The sequence below is a fragment of the Colobus angolensis genome, unplaced genomic scaffold (genome assembly GCF_000951035.1).
Source record: "Colobus angolensis palliatus isolate OR3802 unplaced genomic scaffold, Cang.pa_1.0 Scaffold26, whole genome shotgun sequence".
Classification (NCBI taxonomy): Eukaryota; Metazoa; Chordata; class Mammalia; order Primates; family Cercopithecidae; genus Colobus; species Colobus angolensis.
The window spans coordinates 10,452,848-10,479,014 of NW_012115821.1; the positions used below are offsets into that span (position 1 = coordinate 10,452,848).

The 26,167-nt window shown below is 41.0% G+C and overlaps 1 protein-coding gene across 2 annotated transcripts in view; it reads right to left on the reverse strand.

The window, feature by feature from the left end:
* PTPRG (protein tyrosine phosphatase, receptor type, G) overlaps nucleotides 1-26,167 on the reverse strand; it is a 782,288-nt gene that overhangs the window by 557,378 nt on the left and 198,743 nt on the right. For both annotated transcript variants that reach the window (XM_011947202.1, XM_011947201.1), the window contains exon 2: nucleotides 22,603-22,707. In XM_011947202.1, coding sequence (XP_011802592.1) covers nucleotides 22,603-22,707 — 105 coding nt within the window. The remainder of the gene's footprint in view (nucleotides 1-22,602; nucleotides 22,708-26,167) is intronic.

A 26,167-nucleotide genomic window follows, 5' to 3' on the forward strand; every position in this document is an offset into this window, starting at 1 on the left:
CCAGTTTTTCCCTCCTCCCTCTTAAAATTTCATTCCAAACGTAATGTTCCTTGGTACCCTCACTGCTGAAGTCCAATCATGTGTGTTCTGGCTTGACTGAAATCTTCAATTCCTTATTACTGAAAATTCAGTTCGTAGGGGGTTTAGTCCTTTCACCAAACCATTGGTGGGCAGCTAAGTGTGCTGTCACACATTTATAATCCCACCACTTTGCAAGGCTAAGGTGGGAGGATCGCTTAAGGCCAGGAGTTTGAGGCCAGCCTGGGCAACATAGTGAGACTCCATCTCTATGAAAAAGAACAAATTAGCCAGGCATGGTGGCACACACCTGTAGTCCCAGCTACTCAGGAAGCTGAGGTGGAACAATCAGGAGCCCAGGAGGTCGAGGCTTTAGCGGGCTATGACTGGGCCAAAGTATACTGCACTCCAGCCTCAGCAACAGAGTAAAACCCTATATGGAAATAAAAACAAAAAAAACAAACATTTGTGGGTGACAATTCTATTATTCCCAAATTCAGTGAAAGAAAAGCATCCCACACTCCCATACATTATCACCCTCTTAAGGAAGGTATTATGCAAAATTCATGTCCATAAATTTAAATGTCATTGTTTCTAGTAAACGTTTTCATATGGTGACTTGAATACATATTGTCATTACATTAAACTAAATGGCATTTTATCCCCCAAGGAATTCTTTCATACGCAAATGCTCCATTTCCAATAAATAAAGAAGAAAGGAAAATATTTCTAATGTAAATTGGCATAGTTTTTCCTTTTACTACTTCATAGGAGGTGTGTGAATCATGTGGAACTCATCTTTTCAGACTGAAATTTCTCTGTGACCACACCTCACAACAGCAGCACAGCCCTCATAAAGCTGTGGGGAAATCATTATGATAGCAGACACTGAGCCAACTCAGGAGAATCAACCTTTCTCCTCCCCCACACCCCTCTCCCCTGTGCAAACACACCCTCCCCCACACAACCATTTTCCTCTTGCCCTCACTTTCTAATGGGACGTCTAAGTACTCAGTGAAGGAGAAGTTTCCAATTCTATTGAGAGTGAACTATGAAAGGATCTGAGAAGTCCTGCAGCAAAGGAACCTGCATTACTATCTTTACTTTGGCCTTTCCCAATCTTCCACGGTCACAGAACCCTCCTGCCATAAAAAGCCTGTGAACAGCCTCCTCAACACAGATTTTGAGAAAATGCTCTCTGAGCAACCACCTGTACTTACCTACTTGCCAGGGACTTCCTATACAGACTCAGTACTGAGGCTGGCAAACAGAGACTCCAACAATTCTGTAATGATGACATTCTTTTTGTGCAGAGAAACTCTACTCCCAGAGGCTAACACAGAGAAACCAGTAAAAGTATTTAAATCTCTAGGTAGCTAACAGTTAAATGGCTATAAAAGTTTCCCAATGTCTGAAATTAATTCCTGTAGCAAATATCCCCACCAAAAACAGACATACATCATACCTGTGAGTTACAGAGATATAAATTCACGATTAGCTGTGATAAATGGTAGGTCTAGCGGCTTTTTGATGAATAACTCTCTGTCTTGATCAAATTCAAAGACCATAAACATGGATTCTAGTAACTGCATTTATGACTAGTATTTTATAGACAAAAATCTCAAATCAATTAATATATCTCTAATTATTATATTTCCTATCCTCCCAATGCATAAATCTATTCTGTTCTGTAGTGAGAGCTCAAAATTAAATACCACAATTTTTTTTTTTTTTTGGATACAGGGTCTTGGTTTTTGTCACCCAGGCTGGAGTGCACTGGTGCAACCACAGCTCACTGTAGCCTCAACCTCCCAGGCTCAAGCAATCCTCCTGTCTAAGCCTCCACAGTAGCTCGAACTACAGGCGTGTGCCACCATATCTAGCTCATTCTTTTTTCCTTTGGTAGAAACGGGATCCCACTACGTTGCTTGGGCTGGTCTTGAACTCCTGGGCTCAAGCGATCCTCCACCTCAGCTTCCCTTAGTGCTGAGATTATACGCATGAGCCACAATGTCCAGCCAACTATAAAATATTCATCTTAACTTGCATTTAAAGCATTGTATAGTCCACCAAAGTGACTTGGAACACTGAAAATGTATATATTTTCCACCTTTTATATTGTAGCTTTCCCTAATTTATTAAAACAACTTAAAACATCTAAATGCCAACCAATTAATATGGAAGAATATTTTAAACACATTTAATATCCTGTAAAACATATTCTGCCAAGGGCAGCGCTCAGCTGAGGTTACCACTAGACAAATTATTTAAATGAGAATGTATACATTTTGGAGTTGTCTACATGAAGAAAATTAGAAAAAACTATTTACTACAAGGAAATCATCATGTATTAGAATAAGCCAAAACAAAATAAGAGTAAAAGAAAATGGTATGCCTCTCTTACCATAAAAAATTATTTAGTTAAAAAAAATGGAGTTTGGTAATTCTTCAACTTTTTTTTTTTTTTTGCGACAGAATCTTGCCGTCACAAGGATGGAGTGCAGTGGCGCGATCTCGACTCACTGCAACCTTGGCCTCCCAGGGTTCAAGGGAGTGTCCTGCCTCAGCCTCCCAAGTAGCTGGGACTACAGGTGTGCACCACCACTCCCAGCTAATTTTTGTATTTTTAGTAGAGACGGGGTTTCACCATGTTGGGCGGGATGGTCTCAAACTCCTGACCTCAAGTCATCTGCCTGCCTTAGCCTCCCAAAGTGCTGGGATTGCAGGCCTGAGCCAGTGCGCCCATCCTAATTCTTCTACTTTCTAACTAACATGTTTTAATAATCAATGGCTGGGCTGGGCGTGATGGCTCATGCCTATAATCCCAGCACTTTGGGAGGCTGAGGTGTGCAGACCATTTGAGGTCAGGAGTTTGAGACCAGCCTGGCCAACATGGTGAAAGCCGATCTCTACAAAAATACAAAAAAATTAGCTGGGTGTGGTGGCAAATGCCTGCAATCCCAGCTACTAGGGAGGCTGAGACAAGAGAATTGATTAAACTCAGGAGATGGAGGTTGCAGTGACCAGAGATCATGACACTGCACTCCAGCCTGGGCGAGAGGGTAAGACTCTGCCTCAAACAAACAAACAAAAAAAAACAGAAAACATTTTCACATAATAATGGTGTTAAATAATACATGTGTGATAGGAACAAAGCTTCCTTTCTATAATGCAGTCTACTAAAGAGAGCTGAAATTCCAGATCTACTCCTTTAATATATAGATGGAAATCTGGAAAATATAATTATCAATGAGATGTTAGAATCAAAATCTAAGAAAGAAAACTTAAAAAAAATAAATCTCCAAAAATAAAGTCTCTTGTCAACAGCAGTGACTGAAGAAACTCTTTTGGAATTACTCTGGGATGTGAGAAAGAATCTAGGGTAGGAAAAAGATATGAAAATAATGCCAACATTTCTTTGGGGAGAAAAGTGGTTCTCACATGACCTTCTCCAATTTGAGCTCGAAACTGTATAGGAATGAAGGAAGCTGAAATAACATTCACAGCTCACAATTTAAATGGATATATCAATAGTTTTGGTTAGATATTATCATTCCAATTTAAAGAAAAAGTATTTCTGGGCCACCCTGATGTATAAATAATCTTATACTTTTTCAAACTCCTCGTAGACCTGCAATAGGAATATTGAGATAAATATATTAGATGTTGGTATGCTTAACCTACAACGTCAGTGGCCATCAATGCTAATACAAATTGGGTTTCAATAGAGAAAAGAGAAAGACAGCCTGTGAGTTCCATAGAAGCGGTGACCACATAAATCTATCTTTATATTCAAATATCTACAAGAGGGTTTGAGAACAAATGAGTACAAACAGCCATCTGCTCTGTGGAAAATTCAGGCCACCATAACACGTGTAGATAAATATACATGCATTTATACCCTGTCACAAGGTAGCTTTTGCTTAATTTATACAAAAAAGTGAGAAATCTATTCTGGAAGATATCTGTGGCCATCATTACAACATTTATATAACCCTTATCAAATATTAAGGCGCTGACACTTGACAAAAAGCTGGATCATGGTAGCCTGTCAATCACCATTCACAGCTCTGGTTTCCTTTCCACTCCTTTAGTGAAAAGTGATCATTTAAGAAACTGCTATCCCCTGCCAGCCCTGAAGTGGCATGTCAAGGTTCACAACTGGGTAACTATAAGTTTTCTGAGGGTGCTGCAGTGGCTTGGCCAGCTGATCCTTTAGGGTCCTTCATGGTTAGCAATACTAAGATGAATATTATTTCCTAACAGCCTCTTAGATCAAAGAGTTGACACATGGCATAGTCACAGGAGACCTCAAAAATAAAACAATAATAATAAAAGCAATCTCTACACCTCTTTACTGCAGCACAATCAACAGTGATCACCTCCATGTGACATTACGAGGTAGGCTTTCACCACCACCAGAAGTGTGATTCATTCCTTTATGATTTCATGCATAGATTTCTGAAACGGTCAACTTGCCAAGCTTTCCATTTCTACTCTTTAATCTCCAAAGAGGACTGCACACCATGACACTCACTTAATTCTCTAATACCTTAGCCATCGTGCACAACACACCTTGCTGTGTTTGTGCCACCCAGTACTCATTCAATTAAGGACTGGCTAGAAAGGTAGAACCTCACAGCAGCACGGAGACCAACTGTGTAAAAACGATGGAGTCTGGTGAGCCTTCAGTTTAGGGTTTGTCAATCTTCGCACTATTGGCATTTGGGGCCAGATAATTCTTTTTTGTGGAGGCTGTTCTGTACCTTGTAGGATGTTCAATAGCATCTTGTTCCTCTACCCACTAAATGCCAGTTGTGACACCAACCACCTCCAATTGTGACAACCAAAAAAATGTCTCCAGACCGTGTCAAATATTCCACAAAAAGGAAAGAGTCCCCAGTTGAGAACTACTTCTCTAGAACAATGGAAAATTTATCCTAAGCAAGAACACAGGGCCAGAAGGTTCTAGAAGGAGGCCTAATTAAAATTCACATAGTAGTTTTAGGTATAACATTGAACCTTTCCGAGTGCTATTATCTCCCCCGCTTCCCTCTACCTGTAAAGATTACCTCACATAGCCACAAGGCTCAGTCCCTCTATGTTCAGATGTCTGCTCAAATATATCACCATATCAGAGAGGTCTTCCCAGGCTAAAACAACACCTCCCTCTCCTACATCCCTCTCCAGGCACCGCCTCACTTTACACTTTATTTCACAGAATGATGTGATGATATTACATGTTACTTTGTATATGCTGCACTGTCCACCCCCACCAGGTAGGAATAAAATTGTACGTGTTTTGCTGTCTGTTATAGTTAGCTCTAGTCTCAAACTGAGCTTGCCACCTGGCCTGTGCTTGCTAAACACTCTTCTACTGAATGACTTAATGAATGAAGACTGGTATGAGGATACCCTCGCCTCCTCACCTCTACATTCCACTCACTGTAAGTCCCTGATTTATTTCTCCAAAGATTCAGAACCTTGGTAAAAACAAGGCTCAGAAAATATACCCTTGGTCAACTTCTCAAGACCACCAAAAGGAAGAGGGAGGTCTACCTGAATTTAGAAGCTTGTACAACTGGGGCATTATGCAAGCCTTTCAGAAAGGCCTTATACCCACACATCTTCAGTACTCAATAATACGTTGCCTGCTGGTTCCTCTATAATGCCTACATCCTCTGAAAACCACTGTCCCATAGAGCTTCCTACAAGGATAGAAATGTTCTTTATCTGTGCAATACAAAAGGGTAGTCACTAGCTATGTGTGGCTCCTGACAACCTGAAATCTGGCTAGTGTGACTGAGAAACTGAACCTTAAATTTTATTTCATTTTAATTAATTTAAATTTAAATAGCCACATGTAACTAGTAACTACAAAAGGGTACAGGGAAGCTAGGAATACCATAACGGGCTCCAAATTCATGGAGCTTTATTATTTTATTTGCAATGATGTCAGGCTTTTGAAATCAAATTTTCACTTCAAAAGTAAATACATTTCTTTCCTAGAACGTTTTCCTTTATGAAGTGCCATGGGGTTGCTTAGCCTTTAAAATGTGAAAATGGGCCAGGCATAGTGGCTCATGCCTGTAATCCCAGCACTTTGAGAGGCCGAGGAAGGCGATCACCTGAGGTCAGGAGTTCAAGAGCAGCCTGGCCAACACAATGAAACCCTGTCTCTAATAAAAAAAAATACATAAAAATTAGCTGGGTGTGGCGGCAGGAGCCTGTAATCCCAGCTACTCGGGAGGCTGAGGCAAGAAAATCGCTTGAACCTGAGAGGCAGAGGTTGCAGTGAGCCAAGATCATGCCACTGCACTCCAGCCTGGGCAACAGAGCGAGACTCTGACTCAAAATAAATAAATAAATAAACAAACAAACAAACACACACACACACACACACACACACACCTGAAAATAATGACAAGGGTAGGCAGCAGCCACACGGGCTATATTTCCAAGAACCATTCCCTCTGCTACTTCTGGGGTAGATCCTGATCAGTCTAAGGCAGCAGTGCTAATCCCATTCCTGTTGCCAATAACTGGTAAAAGCATGAGCACATAATCCAAGTCTGGATAACAAAATATGAAGGCTGATTCACCAGGGTTGGGATACTTCAAAGAACATGTTACATGTTCTTCAAGAGACATAAGAAAGGGACACTTTCCCTTTTTCCTCTGAACTTTGTACTCACTATTTGACATCAAGAATTCTGGAAGCCATGTTAAGACCACAAGGAAAGTGATTCTAAGGACCAAGCCTACCCACTAAGGATGGCAAAGTCTAAACAACATGGGGTGTACCTCAAAGATGGCCGGGTACAAAGGTGCTGCCCAGAGGTCTCCTACCCTAGGTGTGCTATGTAAGGCAATAAATTGTCCTTACGCTTAGGCTAGGAGAGTAAGGGGTCTTTTCTAGTGGCTAAAATTGATCCAAAAACAAATCCTTGGCCAGGCACAGTGGCTCAAGCCTGTAATCCCAGCACTTTGGGGGGCCAAGGCGGGCGGATCATGAGGTCAGGAGATCGAGACCATCCTAGCTAACGCAGTGAAACCCCGTCTCTACTAAAAATTACAAAAAAAACAGCCAGGCGCAGTGGCTCATGCCTATAATCCCAGCACTTTGGGAGGCCGAGACAGGCAGGTCACCTGAGGTAGGAAGTTTGAGACCAGCCTGTCCAACACGGGGAAACCCTGTCTCTACTAAAAATACAAAAATAAGCCAGGTGTGGTGGTGCATGCCTGTGATCCCAGCTACTTGGGAGACTGAGGCATAAGAATCACTTAAACCCATAAGTCGGAGGTTGCAGTGATCGTGCCACTGTACTCCAGCTGTACTCGTGCCACTGTACTCCACTGTACTCCAGCCTGGATAACAGAGCAAGACTCTGTCTCAAAAATGAAAAAAAAAAAAAAAAAATTTGCCGGGCGTGGTGGCAAGCACCTGTAGTCCCAGCTACTCAGGAGGCTGAGGCAGGAAAATAGCATGAACCGAAGAGGTAGGGCTTCCAGTGAGCCAAGATCACGCCACTACACTAGAGCCTGGGTGACAGAGCAAGACTCTGTTTCAAAAAAAAAAAGAAAAAAAATCCTTATACTCAGTTATATTCTCGGAAATGACTTCCATGGGAATTTAGGAGAAAAATCCTAGTAATATCGCTAGCTATGCTGTACTCATATTGATAAAGAGAAGCAACAGAGTGTTGTTCTGCTGCCCAGGCTGGAGTGCAGCGGCACGATGTCAGCTCACTTCAACCTCCACCTCCTGGATTCAAGCATCCCCCAGCCTCCCAAGTAGCTAGGATTACAGGCACGCACCACTACACCCGGCTAATTTTTGTATTTTTAGTAGAGACGGGTTTCACCTTGTTAGCCAGGCTGGTCTTGAACTCTTGACCTCAGGTGATCCACCCGCCTTAGCCTCCCAAAGTGCTGGGATTATAGGCATGAGCCACCACATCCAGCCAGAAGCAGATCTTAAATAGTTCTTTCTGGCACAGCAGGTATGCAGCTCAAATGGCCTTGAGTGTTGAAACTTCCTTTTCACACCCTAGTAGATGGTGAGAGAAAAGATAACTCATTAGGAAATAGTGTAAGAATGTAAAAGCCACAGGACCATCAAAAAGTGTCAAAATCACTCCCCAAGAGGAGAGTGTGAGCCATGTACTTATCAACAGTAAGAAGAAAATACCTCCCATTATCACAGTGAGCCCCAGAACCACAAACACACTAAAAATGCCTTCGCTCATCTTTGCAGATGCTAGTCAAACAGGCAAGAGCTTCACATTTCATTTTCCTGCTAAAATCTCTCAATGACCAATCAATACCCAGTGTACTAATGGCATGCACACCCTGCTATAAAGAAGAACATCATCCTAACACTTGGAGCTAGGGGAAAGGGTGGGACAGAGAAAAACAGTTTCCAGGAGGAAAAGTGGCCAATAATTGGGGCAGAGCTACTAAATGATGCCTTTGGGAGCAGCAAAATTTCATGCAGCTTTCAGAAGAAGCTTGTTTTCCTCCCCCAGAAAAAGGCCTTCAAGCTGGAAGAATGTGGATCAGCATAAACAGGAAATCTGGATTAAGCAGTTTCCCAAGTCCAAGGAAACTCTCAAGATCAACTCAATTCAAGAAATGGGTTATAGAAATCAAAACTACAGTGAGATACCATGTCATGCCAGTCAGAATGATGATTTTTTTTTTTTTTTCCCCTGAAGCAGAGTCTTGCTCTGTTGCCCACGCTGGAGTGCAATGGCACAATCTCAGCTCACTGCAACCTCCACCTCCGGGGTTCAAGTGATTCTCCTGCCTCAGCCTCCCAAGTAGCTGGGTTACAGGTGTCCACCACCATGCCTGGCTAATTTTTTTGTATTTTTAGTAGAGATGGGATTTCACCATGTTGGCCAGGCTTGTTCTGAACTCCTGACTTCAAGTAATCTGCCCACCTCAGCCTCCCCAAGTGCTGGGATTACAGGAGTGAGCCACCATGCCCAGCCAGAATGATGATTATTAGAAAGTCAAGAAACAGTAGATACTGGAGAGGCTGCAGAGAAACAAATGTTTTTACACTGTTGGTGGGAATGTAAATTAGTTCAATCATTGTGGAAGATGGTGTGATGATTCCTCAAAGACCTAGAACCAGAAATATCATTTGACCCCGCAATCCCGTTACTGGGTATATACCCAAAGGAACGTAAATCATTCTGTTATAAAGATACATGCATGCCTATGTTCATCGCAGCACTATTCACAATAGCAAAGACATGGAATCAACCCAAATGGCTATCAATGATACACTAGATAAAGAAAATGTAGTACATATACACCATGGAGTACTATGCAGCCATACAAAAGAATGAGATCCTTCATTCATGTCCTTTGCAGAGACTTGAATGAAGCTGGAAGCCATCATCCAAAGCAAACTAATGCAGGAACAGAAAACCAAACACTGCATGTTCTCACTTATAAGTGGGAGCTGAACAAAGAGAACACATGGGCACAGGGCAAAGAACAACATACACTAGAGCCTGAGGAGCAGGGAGGGTTGAGGGGGAGCATCAGGAAGAGTAGCTAATGCATGCTGGGCTTAATACCTAGGTGATGGGTTGATAGGTGCAGCAAATCAACAGGCACACATTTACCTATGTAACAAACCTGCACATCCTGTACAAGTACCCCTGAACTTAAAATAAAATTTAAAAAAAAGAAAGGAATGGGTTGCAGAGTATAATACATATCCCAAAACCCTACCAAGTCAGGCCTATCACTCTGAAATTCCAAGTCATGATAAGCAGAAATCATACTGAAATCATTTAACAAATCAGAGATAATAATCAGTCACAGCGGATGGCACAGAGTGGGTATACAGGTCTAAGGTAGAATTTTTACAAGGTCCCAAAATAAGAGAAGGAGTTTCCAGGGCAGTGAGAAAGGGGGAACAAAAAGGGTTGGGCCAACTATGTATTTAAGGATTTTAAACAATCTGTATGGCTATACCAGACCAGCACTTACAATGAGCCATAACTTTTGAACTAGGATACTATTTTCCTTCATTTTAAAACCAGTTCTAGGAAATATTATACACTTTGTCATTTTTCAAATCACAGATATATAGTTTGATTACATAACACAAAACAAGAGGCTTTTCAATCCTGCCAAAATGGTGATATCTCCTACAGAAAAAGACTTATTTTGCCATATTGGAAAGCCAGCTGTACTACTGCTTAGATAAAATTTTTCTTTAAATTCACTTTTTATAAAATCTCAAATATAATTTAATAGGAAATGTAACACATCAAAATAGAAAACTAGCATGGCTTGCCAGACATGAAGGGTACCAGGGTATAATGAAATTCACAAGATCAAATTCTAAGATACTCTCCCAGCAGACTGAGGCCAGTCCTATCTCTTCTTGATAAAAAGAGATATGAGTAAGTGACAGAGAGATGTCAAAGACCTATTAGTACAAAACTCACTTTCTCGATTAAAAAAAAAAAAAAAACCTCAAGAAGAAATGACTTTATTATGTGAAAGTCAAATATCTGTATCACAGTAGAGTCACAAAGTCATTTTTCACATGACATAAAAATCCCAATGAATACTAAACCCAAGGAATACATTGTTAGTATTCTTATTATTATTTTTTGAGACAGGGTCTCACTCTGTCACCCAGGCTGGGAATGCAGTGGTGTGATCAGGGTTCACTGCAGCCTTGACTGGGCTCAGGTGATCCTGCCACCTCAGCCTTCTGAGTAGCTGGGACTTACAGGTGTGAGCTACCATGCCCAGCTAATTTTTTATTTTTTTTGTAGAGACAGGGCCTCACTTTGTTGCCTAGGCAGGTCTCAAGTGATCCTCCCACCTCAGCCTCCCAACGCATTGAGATTACAGGTGTGAGCCACTACACTCAGTGGAAAACATTATTATATACTATAGTGACATGAATGAAAAGTAAGAATTCCTGAAGTTATTAGAAAACATTCCTCAAGGAGGCAAAGTTCTATGTTATATACATACCACTGATTATGTTTTTAATCTACACAAGTTCTCAGTTACATAACAGAAAATGGGCCTTAAAGTAAATGAAACATAGGACAGTTAAGTTGTAACAGCAAGAAAGACAACCAAGAAGATAACCACCCTTAATACAGTTGACCTCAAACAGGGTCATAGGAGATTACCAACTGAGAGAAAGAAGTGATGGTCATTTCAAGATCAGACAGCACTGAAACTAACACCACCACTTCACACTCAAAGAACACGCCAGGTGGACTGAGCACAACAGGATCATATAAGACTATTGCATAGGGAGAAGATTACACTTATGCTTGTGACCAAGTTACTTTCTTCACTTAAATGAACAGCGAGAAAATTCAGTCTTTTTTTTTTTTTTTTTTTTTGAGACTGAGTCTCGCTCTGTCACCCAGGCTGGAGTGCAGTGGCCGGATCTCAGCTCACTGCAAGCTCCGTCTCTCGGGTTTACGCTATTCTCCTGCCTCAGCCTCCTGAGTAGCTGGGACTACAGGCGCCCGCCACCTCGGCTGGCTAGTTTTTTTTTTTGTATTTTTTAGTAGAGATGGGGTTTCACCGTGTTAGCCAGGATGGTCTCGATCTCCTGACCTCGTGATCCGCCCGTGTCGGCCTCCCAAAGTGCTGGGATTACAGGCTTGAGCCACCGCGCCCGGCCTATGAAAATTCAGTCTTTAAGCATATATTAGACACTTATTCCAACTACATACCGGCAATTCTGAAAGTTCACAATCCAGTGAATCAGGTCCTCCTTACGTTCTTCTTACTGCTACCAAGACCACCCCACCAAGAGAAGGCACAAGACAAGGAATGAGAGTGCAGTTCAACTTGATAATTTCAAAATGAAGCCGAGCGTGGTGGCACTTTGGGAGGCTGAGGCAGGCAGATCACTTGAGGTCGGGAGTTCGAGACCAGCCTGGCCAACATGGTGAAACCCCGTCTCCACTAAAATATACAAAAATTAGCTGGACGTGGTGGCGCATGCCTGTAGTCCCAGCTACTCAGGAGGCTGAGGCAAGAGAATTGCTTGAACCCAGGAGGCAGAGGTTACAGTGATCCAAGATTGTGTCATTTCACTGTAGCCTGGGCAACAGAGTGAAACTCTGTCTCAAAAATAATAACAATAAAATAAGATAATTTCAACATGGGAAATTTCAGCCAATAAAGTATTATCAAGTATGATATACACCAATAATATATTTACCAAACAAAATTCTAAGCAAATAGTTTAACAGCATCTAGAGGACAAGACAGAAAGTTCCCCTGTTTTATATCATCACAAGATGGGTTTTAGCCGGGTGCCCTGACTCATGCCAGTATTCCAGCACTTTGAGAGGCTAAATCGGGAATACTGCTCGAGCCCAGGAGTTTGAGATCCGCCTGACCAACATAGTGAAACCCCAATTCTACAAAAATTAGCTGGGTGTGGTGGTGCGCGCCTATAGTCCCAGGCACTTCAACCTGGGTGACAGAGTGAGACCTTGTCTCAAAAAAAAGTGGGTGGGCTTTATGAATCAGATCACATGTAACGAAAGAGAAGTTTGTTAGGTTAGAAAGGAAAATGGGTAGCCCTTACGTAAATCACACAGCACATGCGAATCACCGTGTGCTCCAATTATAATACATGTATTCAGCTAGGTGTATTTTTTCCTTTGAACCTTTAAATTAATCATGTCCTTCCACCCACGCGCACAACCCTCTCCCCAAAGAAGGTAGTTTCAAAGGAAAGAATATCGTCCTTTCAAATTTATAACCAGGAAAAAAGACGTTTGACTTTGATCCATCACAGATATGAAAAAAATATATTTATATACAACTCTCTGTATGCCTTGTGTTGAGGCAATAAATTTATAGATTAATGAATATTAGAATTTATGTTATGTCAAAGTAAATATTGACCTTATCTTTTGGCTGGGTCAATATTTACTGCTTTGCTCAATAAATCTTGATGTTCATTTCAAACTAAGTCAATATCAGTTCATTAATTTCTGCATGGTTCATATCAGCATTTTATAAAAATTTGAAATGCCACTGAAAACGTTTCTTCACCTAAAAAATTTAGATACAGCCAATTAAAGAGACAAACAGGTTTTTGCTTTCCTTCTGGTTTCCCTTTAAGGTTTTTCTTTTTTTTCTCTCCCCCTCAAAATTGTTACCAAGAAAACTGCCTGAATTTGATACCATTTAGCCATCTATTCTAAAATAAAAAGGTTATTTAAAAAATATTATGAATCTACTTGTATAAGAAATGGAAATATTCTTGATATGCTTCTATAAAATGTTTAAATATTATAGAAATATAAATATTAAAAGGCAATCGCTCTCATTTCTCAATGACAACTGCAATTAACTTTTGGGTGTAGTCTCTGGATTCTTCAGCTTTATTCATTAATGCGACCACATTATCCATATTATTTTAATACATCTTGTAGTTCAACCTCCTTCATTTTTGTGGATGTTCAAGTAAGCATTTCATTGTAAGCATGTATTATAATTACCCAATGCCCTATTTTGGTCACTTAGGCTGTTAAACACAATGCTACTTTGGAGACATGCACACGTGTTTCAGAAAGACAAATTTCAAGAAGCAGAAGTGCTAGATGAAAGACTAGCAGTATTTAACATTTTCACAGATATTGTGCAAGAGCCCTCCTCTAAAAAGGCTCCATCACCCCACTACCTTGAGAGTCACTTTAAAACCCAAACCCTCAGCATTCCATTTACCCATGTTTTAAACGCCCCGTCATAGCAACAATTGAAATTGTTACCACTGATATGTACCACTTGATACCAACACAGTACTGAACAGTGTTTCATCTTACTGCTAGACTTTTCCAAGCGTCACAGGGCCCCTAGGGAATGTATTCACGTCCTCTGATAATATATTAATACATTAGCATCCATTAACTTTACAAACACTTGTGAAACTACCTCTAGAGAGAAAATGCCAAGAAACTTTAGAACTCCAGTGCCAAGGATTAAAGTTTTAAAAAAAAACATAAGAAAAGAACTCTAGGCCGGGTGCGGTGGCTCACGCCTGTAATCCCAGCACTTTGGGAGGCTGAGACGGGGGGATCACGAGGTCAGGAGATCAAGACCATCTTGGCTAACACGGTGAAACCCCGTCTCTACTAAAAAATACAAAAGACTAGCCGGGCGAGGTGGCAGGCGCCTGTAGTCCCAGCTACTTTGGGAGGCTGAGGCAGGAGAATGGCGTGAACCCAGGAGGTGGAGCTTGCAGTGAGCTGCGATCTGGCCACTGCACTCCAGCATGGGCGACAGAGCAAGACTCCGTCTCAAAAAAAAGAACTCTAAGCAGAGATAACAATGTCTTTGAAACAGTGGAGAGAAAATCGCCAAACTTGGCCAAGTACTGAAAAATTCTCAAGGTACCTTAAGCATATGGCAACACATTTTCTCTTTCGTACATAAAGTTCTGATTAGTGTGTGACCACATCTGTTTTTTCTTACATGCATCTATCCTTGGAATCACATATCAACTATCAAAGAAAAAGAGTACCTGTAGGAAGAAACAGTTTATTCTATAATTTGTTCCCTACCTTGAGACCCTCCCATCCAAAAACATTTAGGTAAAAACAGAGAAATACAATGACTAATTACAAAGGTTCTTTTCAAAGAGCATGAACTCTAAAGGGCATAAGAAATGCAGACAAAACACTGTAACACATCTTAATAGGTTCTAGTTAAAAATCTTTATCTTTTCAACCAACCCACCAGTCCTCATTTACTCACTTCAAAACAAATACAATGCCATCTTCAATCATCTTGGGGATAGTCCTACACAATTCATTTTGCCTTCTCCTCTCCTTGTATAAATGATAATGAATTCCCATGAGCTCTTTTCTTTTCCCTCTCAAATCCCCAGTGATACAGCCCCATCATTTTTCATCCTGCCCTCTTCCTCCCACTGCCCAGTCCTTAACCCTACAAACAGTGGTCTTAAACGTAAAACCAACTGTATTCCAATTCCAGGTGAAGCTCTTTAATTCCTCCCTATCACCCTTAGAAAGAAGTTCTACTTCACTAGTAGAATAATATCATAAGGCTCTCCATAGTCTAACTCAAATCCTCGTCATTATGCCCTTAACTTTGTCCATCCCACCACATGCTCTAGAGCTTCTGAGCTGCTTCTGGTTCTCTAGTCACTGCCAGAGTCCTCCATGCTCAAGGCTTATGTGTGTCCTGGCAAACACCTGCCCATCTTTGAAGACTGGAATCTGGCAACAGCAATTCTATGGGCAGTTTCTCTGGTGCTTCGCATTTAGCACATCTGGCACACGGTAGACAATTAGTAAGTGCGGTAAACAAATAAGTAAAGAATTTCTACTTTATAATTGTTAGATTAATCGGGATATGTAGAAAATATAGAAATTAATTGTAAAAATAAATAAATACAGGGGAGACTGAGGAGTTTAGGCAGAAATGAGTCAGGCTAAGCACCAAGGCAGAGGGAGCCTCTGAGCTGAGATGTGGAGGAAGACTCTCAAGGCTGATTCCTCCTCGGTGTTGTGGTTCCCTCTGACCAGAAGGTCTCTGTTGGGGCTGGGCACGGTGGCTCACGCCTGTAATCCCAGCACTATAGGAGGCCGAGACGGGTGGATCACTTGAGGTCAGGAGTTCAAAACCAGTCTGGCTAACATGGCAAAACCCCAACTCTACTAAAAATACAAAAATTAGTCGGGCATGGTGGCACACGCCTGTAATCCCAGACACTCAGGAGGTGGAGGCAGGAGAATAGCTTGAACCCAGGAGGCGGAGGTTGCAGTGAGCTGAGATCTGGGAAACAGGGCAAGACTCCATCTCAAAACCAAAGAAGAAGAAAGAAGAAAGAAGAAGAAGAAGGTCTCTATTAGGAAGAGAATGTCTCTAAGGAAATGATTCCCTTAAGAGATTTTGGAGGCGGCTTTAGGAGAGAGGCAAATAACACGACAATATTAACATTCAACTTCGAGGTCCTACAGAGCCTTCCATTCTTCTAATGACAAAAGCTGACTTCTGCAGGCACGTATATTTTGCTTTATCCTGTACAGACATTCTTAAAAATAGGCATGAAAATGTAATTTTAGGAATTTAATTATATCTTAAGTTCACCAGGGGAGCTTGTTATTTAAAGGGATCCAACAGTGAAACCTTTTGCAAATCACCCACTAATTTATCTGAATTTCATGGCAGGGCTCCCCTTAGTAAATTCCCAAGGACAGACTCTGGCTTGAGTTAATTTATCCATCTATCCACTTGCCCACTTGAAAAACATGCACCAAATCTGCACAAAACAAGATAAACTGGCATGCTGCAGGAGAAACAAGGAATTATAAGCAGTAATCCTTGTCTTCAAGGATTCTACATTTAGCCGGGGAAATGAGACACAAGCCCAGACACACACATGCGTGTTATAAAACAAGATGTTTATACAAACAGTGTAGTGAGATGGCATATAATGAAGAGCCACATAGGTAATACCTACTCTACTCCAGGGTGGAGGCCAGAAAGTACATACTGCAGGTGCCAATATATATTACCTTTAATCCTCAAAGTCATCCTGCCAGGTATGCACACTTATATCTCCATTTTACAGCTGAGCAAATCATCAAATCCCAAGACAGTCAGAGAGGACCATGGATGCCCCTTGCTTTGGCAGGAATACCTCTTAGAATAATCCTACTTGACCTTCATCCAGCCCAATGCCAGAAATGTCTTATGGGGAATTTTGGTCACTGACTATTGCAATTTTGGATTTCTCTAACAATGAGAAATGGTCCCCTTGTACTGATTCTGAGAAGGTTATTTCTACGCAGGGGAAAATCAGATAGAGATTATTAAAAATGTGAAAAACCAAACAGAATTAAGTTTTAAAAAAAAACTAGAGGAAGAGAAGAAACTACCACCTGTTTCTCTCCGGTCTTTGAGGGGCAAGAGAGAAAATAACTTTATATATAAAAATGCCTCTGGTCAGGTGTGGTGGCTCACGCTTGAAATCCCAGCACTTTCGGAGGCCGAGGCAGGTAGATCACCTGAGGTCAGGAGCTCAAGACCAGCCTGGCCAACATGGTGAAACCCCATCTCTACTAAAAATACACAAATTAGCTGGGAGTGGTGGTGAACACCTATAATCCCAGCCACTTGAGAGGCTGAGGCGTGAGAATTGCTTGAACTCAGGAAGTGGGGGTTGGGGGGGTTGCAGTGAGCCGAGATTACGCCACTGCACTCCAGCCTGGGTGACAGAGCAAGATCCTATCTCCAAGAAAGAAAGAAAGTCAGAAAAACAGAAAGAAAGACAAGAAAGACAGAAAGACAGACAGAAAGAAAGAAAGAAAGAAAGCCAGTCTGCCTCAAATTTCTACTTGAACTTACTCTAGTTTTATGATTTATTTTTCATTTCTCTTTCCTGCATTGACGACCTGCCTAGCATGTATTACTCTTTGTGCAACAATTATAGAACTCCAAAATTCATGAGCTACCATCACCCCAAGAAAGACAGAAACATACTTTAGTTGAGTAAAATTAATAGAAAAGAAAGTTTTATTATTTCCAATAAGATACTATTAAACTACTGCATTTTTTCAGTACAATTCTATATGAAACATAACTCATTCCCATTTTTGCGTACTGTATTGGTACAAGGAAAAAGAAATCCAAAGATACAAAGCAATCATCAAATTATATTGCTATTATTACGTCAACAATAACTGATATTTGTGTTCCATTTCATACCTTCTATGATGTTTTCATGTCAAAATCAGAGATTATGTCCCCCTTTTTTACTAGCAGATGAAATTAAGATCCAGAGAAACAATGCATCTTCCAACGACCATAAGAGAACGCTAATACATACCTCCAGGTTCCTCAATAAATAGTTCTCTATGCTAAAATTACAGGTATTCACAAAGGCATTGTCTGATAGGCCTATAAAGGTAAAGTTTAAGATTTCAAACATAAATAAGGTGTTTGCATTTTCCAAGGTGATGCAGTGAAATGGAAATAAAGTAGGCTAGTCTTAAAGTGAGAAGTGAAAAGTTATACTAATATTAATGAACCACTATCATGACAATATCCTAAAAAAAAAAAAAAGTCATGACAAATATTCTAAAAGCAAGCTATCCACAGTTGAAAAGTTCATGTCTCTCCTTAGTGACCAAAAGGGAATGTAATGAGAATGACGGGATCAGCACTGTTCACCAGACCCACTCATACAACAGCAACCTAAGGAAGAGGACGCAGTCACCCCAGAAAATCCAATACCCACTCATCTCCCTGATGCATTTCCTGCAGCACTGACCTCTAAACTCATCTTTGGCTGGTCGCAGTGGCTCACACCTGTAATCCTAGCACGTTGGGAGGCTAAGGTGGGCGGATCACCTGAGGTCAGGAGTTCGAGACCAGCCTGGCCAACATGGTGAAACCCCATCTCTACTAATAACACAAAAATTAGCTGGGTGTGGTGGGGAATGTCTGTAGTCCCAGCTGCTTGTGAGGCTGAGATGGGAGAATCACTGGAACCCTGCAGGCAGAGGTTGCATTGAGCCGAAATGGCACCACTGCATTCCAGCCTAGGCGACAGAGCGAGACCCTGTCTCAGAAACAACCAACACCACCAAAATAAACTCATCTTTGCCCCTTCCAAGTCCTTTCCAAAAGGAAGATCTCAGAAAAACTAAGATGCTACCTAGAAGACATGCTGAGGATATTCCAGCTCAAGGGAAATGCAAGGCAAAAAAAAAAAAAAAAAAAAAACACTTCCAAATTTCTGAAACAGTTCTGCATGTAAGTCAGACTAACATCTGCTAAAACCCCAAGCTATATTACTATAAGCAGGAGTTGACAAACATTTTCCTTGTTTGTTTGTTTAGTTTTTTTTGTTTGTTTCATTTGTTTGTTTTGAGACAGAGTCTTGCCCTGTCACCCAGGCTGGAACACCGTGGCACCCACCACCTTGGCCCACTGCAACCTCCACCTCCTGGGTTCAAGCAATTCTCTTGCCTCAGCCTCCCAAGTAGATGGGATTATAGGTGCCTGCCACCACACTCAGCTAATTTTTGTATTTTTAGTTAAGATGGGGTTTCACCATGTTGGCTAGGCTGGTCTTGAACTCCTGACCTTGTGATTCGCCCACCTCGGCCTCCCAAAGTGCTGGGATTACAGGCGTTAGCCACCGCACCCAGCCAGCAAACTTTTTCTGTAAAGGGCCAGAGAGCCAATATTTTTTAGCCTTTGTGAGTCATATGATTTCTGCTGCAATTACTCAATTGTTTTTGTATTTTTAGTTAAGATGGGGTTTCACCATGTTGGCTAGGCTGGTCTTGAACTCCTGACCTTGTGATTCGCCCGCCTCGGCCTCCCAAAGTGCTGGGATTACAGGCTTGAGCCACCGCGCCCAGCCTAGATATTTAATATTCAATATTACTAGATCTTCAATATTACTGGAATAGTAATATTCTAGGTCTCTTTCACAACCACTCAGTTCTGCAACTGTAGCACAAAAGCAGCCATAAATAATATGCAACATGATGGGTGTGCTTGTGTTCCAATAGAATTTATTTTACAAAACACAGCTGCAGTTTGTAGTTTGCCAACCGCTGAACTTGAGGATAGTCTGCTTAACCCTCATTCTCAAATCCCAAATACGCACCCCTTGAGAATTACGGCTGAGAGAATCTAACTTGTTCAGCTCTCAGAACTATCCAGTCATCACCCACTGTCAATTGCAACACTTGTGAATTTCAAAAACAACATTAATTGCAGCAAAAGTAATAATAACAGTCTCAAAAATAAGCAAGAAGTAATATTAACTACTTACTTCATGCCAGAGACTATGTTAACGTTTTCACAAACATCATCTCACTGAATCCCTGTAACAATCCTATGTGGGAAGTGCTATTAATCATTCCCACGTCACAGTTTTCCAGTATCATCAAGATATTAACAAACCTTCGCTTTGAACTATGGTTTGTCTATATGACTTCAAAATTCATACACTCACACACTGCACCCCTAAAGCACTCATGGCATTATTTTAGGAGGAAAGAAGACAAATCAGAGAATTTGAGGCCTGAGATTAAAATCTAGAGTATCAAAGCAATCTTTCAGGAACTGCTTGCTTCATTTTGCTAAATTTAGAAACATTTCCCTCATAAAAAATGAGCCTTTTTTTTTTTTGTCAGTCCCACTTTTTAAGCAGCATTTTTATCTAGAGGACTATGCCTGCAGCTAATAGTCCCACCTCTCATTTACTGTGGTTTTAAGGTGCTGGTCTGATGCACCCAAAGTAGCAGGCCCCAACTCTTACTCCTTCCTGGCTTTTTTTATACATTGGTCAAATGCTAAGGAATGTCTGTGATGAACTCCAAGCGTTCTCGACATGAGAACCAATACTGCATCACGTCAGCATGAGCCAACCATAGATACTGTCGAATTGTCAGGAAGAACTGTTGCAAGCATAAGAACTGTATACCATCAGTTGATATCTGTCCCATTGTATTCTTCTTTTACTCTTATTTTGTCCTTTACGCCTAACAAATGACTTCATTCATTCTTCCAAACCAGTCCACATCCTTCCAAGCGATTCCTCAAATGACTCTCCTAATCTGATTTCTAGGAAAAAAATCTACTCGAACAAGGGTTCACAAACTATAGCCTGTGGACTCTAGCCAACCAGCCACCTTTTTTTGCACAGCCTGCAAAGCAAGAATGGTTTGTATATTTTTGAATGAATGAAAAAAAATCAAAAGAAGAATATTTCCAGACACATGAAAATTATAAAATTCAAATTCCCATCTTCATAAGTAAATTTTTATCAGAGCACAGCCAGCCAGTCTGTCTAGAACTGTCAGTGGGTACTTTTAAACTACAATGGCAGAGTTGGGTAGTTGCAACAAAGACGATAAGGATTTGATGTTTATTACTTCGATCTTTTCAGCAAAAGTGTGCCAACTCTTGAATTTGAACTATAAGCCCTTCCTACTTCTGGAGGCAATACCCAAATTCAGACACAATGCATTCCAGAAATACAAAATGGAGACTTCTGAAGTCTACCAAAGTTAAAGACATCAACAATCACTCCATCACAAAGATGGCACCACTTATGGTCATTCTTAACTACATAATGGGAAAAGTTTAAGGGCTTTCATCTCTTCACTGCCATTTGCAATTGGACATGCTAATGGGATATAACTTCCAATTTCCTGACTAACAGCATTATTATTCTAAATTGATGAACTGTAAATAGCAGGCCACTTTGTGCCTCCTCCTGACTGATGTCAGAGTCACAGAGTACAAAATGATAAATTTTCTTTGGGTTTCTTGGCAAGATGCTATATATATGTAATTCTGGCTTTCATCTCCCAATTTCCTTCATTTATCAGAAATGGTGACAAAAAGCCTCTAATTAGATAATTCTAATCACAAGGTACTGTGTGTGATGGAAGACTTCAGAATCACTATCTGTTCACTGCAAAACAAAACAGATAGGCTATTTTCCCTGCAGGGGCAGGAGATTTATCAATAGACAAAAGGATGCAAAAAGCCAATAGATAAGGTGTAATTAAAGATCAGACCTATAAATTTTACACTGACATAAATTTAACAGGATTTGCTGGGAGAAATTGAGGATTTAAACCCGAGCATCATTATGAAAAGAATACTTTCAGTTCTATATGCAACAACATTGCATAATACATAGATTTATTATTAAGACTAATACTCCATGCCTCCAAGCTCTTTCACACACGGAGTCTGAATTATTCAGTGCCAAAGTAATTTCCAAAGCGGTCTATCTTACCCAAGCATTCCTCCTTAATTAGCTGTAATACATTTTCCATATATTTTTGAGCATCAAAAATCTCTTCTAGAATTAACAATCCACCTCTCATATTTTGGGAGTTGTGGGAAGCCTAATCCAGAAAAGTCTGTACCTAGTTTTAGGTCTTCATCTTTGTTCCATTAAAATGTAAGAGAATTATTTCCAATGTAACATTCAACATAGTTAGAACAATGCTCTTTCCCTTCACTAGCTCAAAGGGTAAAAGTAAAAATAAAAATGAAAAGGACTGCAGATTACCATCAAGTAGACAGCTAAAATGTATTCAAAGAACAAGATGTGATTTAAAAATAAAGTTGCATTTCTTGGCTTAGAGCCTAATAGAGCATTCTGATATCTGATGTTTGTAATGTTTAGCAGACATTTAGCAGCTCAACACTAGCCATATATTTTCTGCTCTCTGAAATCACAGCCCCTGAAAAAACAGAAAAGACTACGTCTTTTAGAAAATTATAAGTTTGGTACAATAACTCATTAACAGTCAAGTTCAGAAATAAATGCAAATTGAGAGAAAAACAGGTTGAGGAAACAGGTGGTAGAGATAAATTAAGGTACTTATAACCCTGAGGGAAAACAGGCTCGAATATTTCAACTTTTAGTGAACTACGAAAGATTTGAGTCAACAGAACTCAGGCGTAAAAGTGATTCAAAGTGTGCTTTCAAGTGAGTTGAATGGGATGTTAACTGGCCTGTGTGACCTCCATCAGAGCAACTGGACTTACCAGAGTAGGCCCAGTACGGGTCGCCTGAAGCCTTGCGTCTGCGGATCTGCACCGCGCTGCCGTGTCTATTCTCGTGCAGGGCCCCAACGTAGCCTTCTGTCAACGCTGGAAGAGAGGGAGACCCGCAATGAGACAAAGGCAGCATCCCACTGGACACAGGAAGGGGGTCAAATGAACACCACTGGGTGACTGAGTACAATCATAGTCCTTAGGATGACTGACTAGAACCAACTTATTTTACAAAAAAACAAAACTATAGGAAAATCCAGACAAATTATTATTATAAATATTAGGAATCATTGACGAGGAACCTTTACTTTGTGCCAAGAAGTGCACTACACTAAACACTTTATACACATTATCTTCTTTGATCTGCAAAACACCACGAAGCAGTACAAACAGTGGTCCCAATAATGGGGCCCTTTTATGGATAAGCAAACTGAAGCTTCAACAACGGAAAGAACTTGAACTTGACGAAGGTCACAGATACATGGTAGACTTCGGTTCCAACTGCATGTGTAAGTTTATGACCTGTGTGTAAAGACCCTCTGGCGCCATTTGATCTTTACAGAGCCGGGTCATTCTACCTCTTTTACAGATAGAGGAACTAGGGAGCAGAGACACGAAGTAAGTGGCCCCAGGTCACACAGTAGGCATGCAGTAGATGAGAAAACCAGACTCAAGCATCCCTGCATCAAAGCCAGGGCTTCTGCCACCCAAACACAGCACAATCTGAAACCTAGGTGACTCCTTGTGATTAGTACCAGTCTTCCACATCCTTCCGGCCACTAACAGTCACCTGTGGTGCCAGAAGATACGAAACAAGAAAGCCTCCACAGCCCACAACGCCCAGAAAAGAAACACTGATTAGTGATGTATATTTGAAATCTCAAAATCAGTTCAATCCACCAAGCAACAGCAAAACTACTACTCTCATCCATTATGGAGAGCTTCCATCTGCCTGCTATAGCGTTCGTCAAAGCCCTCTCTTCCCAGCTACCTCATGGATGCAGATTTCTTTTGTTGTGAGCCCACACCTGAAAACACTGATGGATAGGAAGCCAAATATATCACAGGTGCCCAAAATCCAAAATGAAACGGAATTATACGCAAACAATATACCCCAGCTGACAATGATAACATTTAAATGCACCTGAACAAAAGCAAGCGTGCTCTCAAAGAGAAAAAAAAAATTTAAGAAAGTTTTGGGAAGCTGTATATTCAACTGAAGACAATGATGGGACCAGGAAAACACAACACATTCTGTATTCCAAATTAGCCAATGGAATAATATCGCCATGATAGCATTAGCCTTTCTGACAATGTGAAAGTCATGAAGAAAAATTAAGAAACCTGTAAAGTACTTTATGCTTACACTTCAATTAAAAAGACTAGCATTAAAAGATGTAATGCTTGAACAAAGGTATTCCACAGAGATGAGCCCTTTAGAGGGAAATAAGAATCCTACAAATTCTCAATACACACCTAAAAAGTAAACCTGATGTCATTTATGTCTGCTCATTGCTCCTCAAAGAATTCGTGTCAAATTCTAAGCTTCCACTCATTTTTCAAGTCCAAGGAAGGTTTAGATGCCTTCCATCCAAACCATTCTACAAATAATTATTCCCCATTAATCCTTCCTCTGTCCATCAAAACCGTGAGTAAAACATGTCTTGACTATGTTAGTAATAAATGTGGCTTCCATTAGGGTAAGTGGTTGAGCCTCAATTTCCTTGACTGTAAAATGAACCTAAAAATACCAGCCTTCTAAGACTGTTATAAAGATAACACTAGTTATGGTGAGCAGAGCACCTAACTCAGCATTGGGCATATACTGCTTTTGTTGTTTTTTTTTGAAACAGGGTCTTGCTCTGTCAAACAGGCTGGAGTGCAGTAGCAAGATCATGGTTGACTGCAGTCTTAACTCCCGGGCTTAAGCAATCTTCCCAACGTAGGCTCTTGACTGGCTGGGACCATAGGCGCACGCCACCATGCTCAGCTGTTTTTTTATTTTTGTAGAGACAGGGTCTCCCTGTGTTGCCCAGGCTGAGCTCAAACTCCTGGGCTCATGCAACCTTCTCACCTGGTCCTCCCAAAGTGTTGGGATGGCAGGCATGAGCCGTTGCACCCAGCCCTAGTGCTTTTTAGTGCCTGACAACACAGTAGAAATTTGCTGTAGATGATCTGTTTTGTAGTAATCATATCCCCACTCTAGCTAGCTGTGTGTCACGCGTTAAGACAGCTAATCCCTGTCACCGCCAATGTTAGCTCTAAGGGTGAGCCTTGTTCGCTTTAAGCCAGTCAATCACTTTCAACCATTCTCGTGGCCCCAGTGATGCATTCAGGTATGGGCACAGTGGCCAATGAAAGAGATTCTTCTTTCTTCCTGAAGGTATCAGACAAGGTGGAAGCCTCAGCAGGGGTGGTTGACGACCAAGTAAGGGATTAACAGAGAACCTTAAAAATAGAACCAAGCCAGGGCGACCAAAAAATCAATTCTGTTGACAAAATTTAAACCCTGCCAGCCTGGGCAACAAGGCGAAACCCTGTCACTACAAAAAAAAATAAAAAAGTTAGCATGTGTAGTGGCACATGTCTGTAGTTCCAGTTACTTGGCTGGTTAAGGTGGGACAACAGCGTGAGCCAGGGAGGCTCAAGTGAGCCGTGACTGTGCCACTGCAGTCCAGCCTGGGCAACAGAGTGAGACCTTGTCTCAAAAACAAAACAAAACAAACAAAAAAAGTTAAATAAAATAACTAAAATAAAATATTGAAACCCTAGACAAAGCTAATTTGAAGCTAGCCCTCTCTTAGGGTCTATAGTTACAGGGACCAGTTTTACCTGCTAAAGCACATTTTTCTGTCTTTTGTACAAAAAAAGATCCTCAAATGACACCAATGATGTGCTTTAAACCATCACTTGAACTCCTGGTCATCAATTTCTCTATCCATAAAAGGCCATTGTTGTACTAGAGCTCTGACTCTTAACCCTGCGCTACTTTAAAACCAACCAACCAACCCTATGCTTTGGACTTCACCCCAGACACACATACACATCACACTGTGGTATAAGGAATTGGACTTGAGCAGCAGGACTGCCTGTCTAAACATAATTCACTTAAGACAGAAATAAAAGGTACGGTTCTGCTACATATGACAAGAGGTAACAGAAGGGACAGAGCCATCCCAAGGAAGGTAAGTTAATATTGTCTTCCTCACACTACCCAAAGTATTGAGGTACAATGTGAGTTTTTCACAGCAAGGTCAGAATGGGCAGGAAAACTGGCTTCTCAAGGGCATGCTGCATGGCGTATGAAGGGCTCTAAGCTCCCTGAAAATAGGGCACAGGCATATTCCTGAACTATTACTGTCAACCTACTACTCACAATGGAACTCAGCGCATGGTATGTGTTCATCAACAGCGAGGGAATGGCAGCCAGGCGTGAGGCTCATGCCTGTAATCCCAACACTTTGGGAGGCTGAGGTGGGCGGATTACGAGGTCAAGAGATCGAGACCATCCTGGCCAACATGGTGAAACCTCGTCTCTACTAAAAATACAAAAATT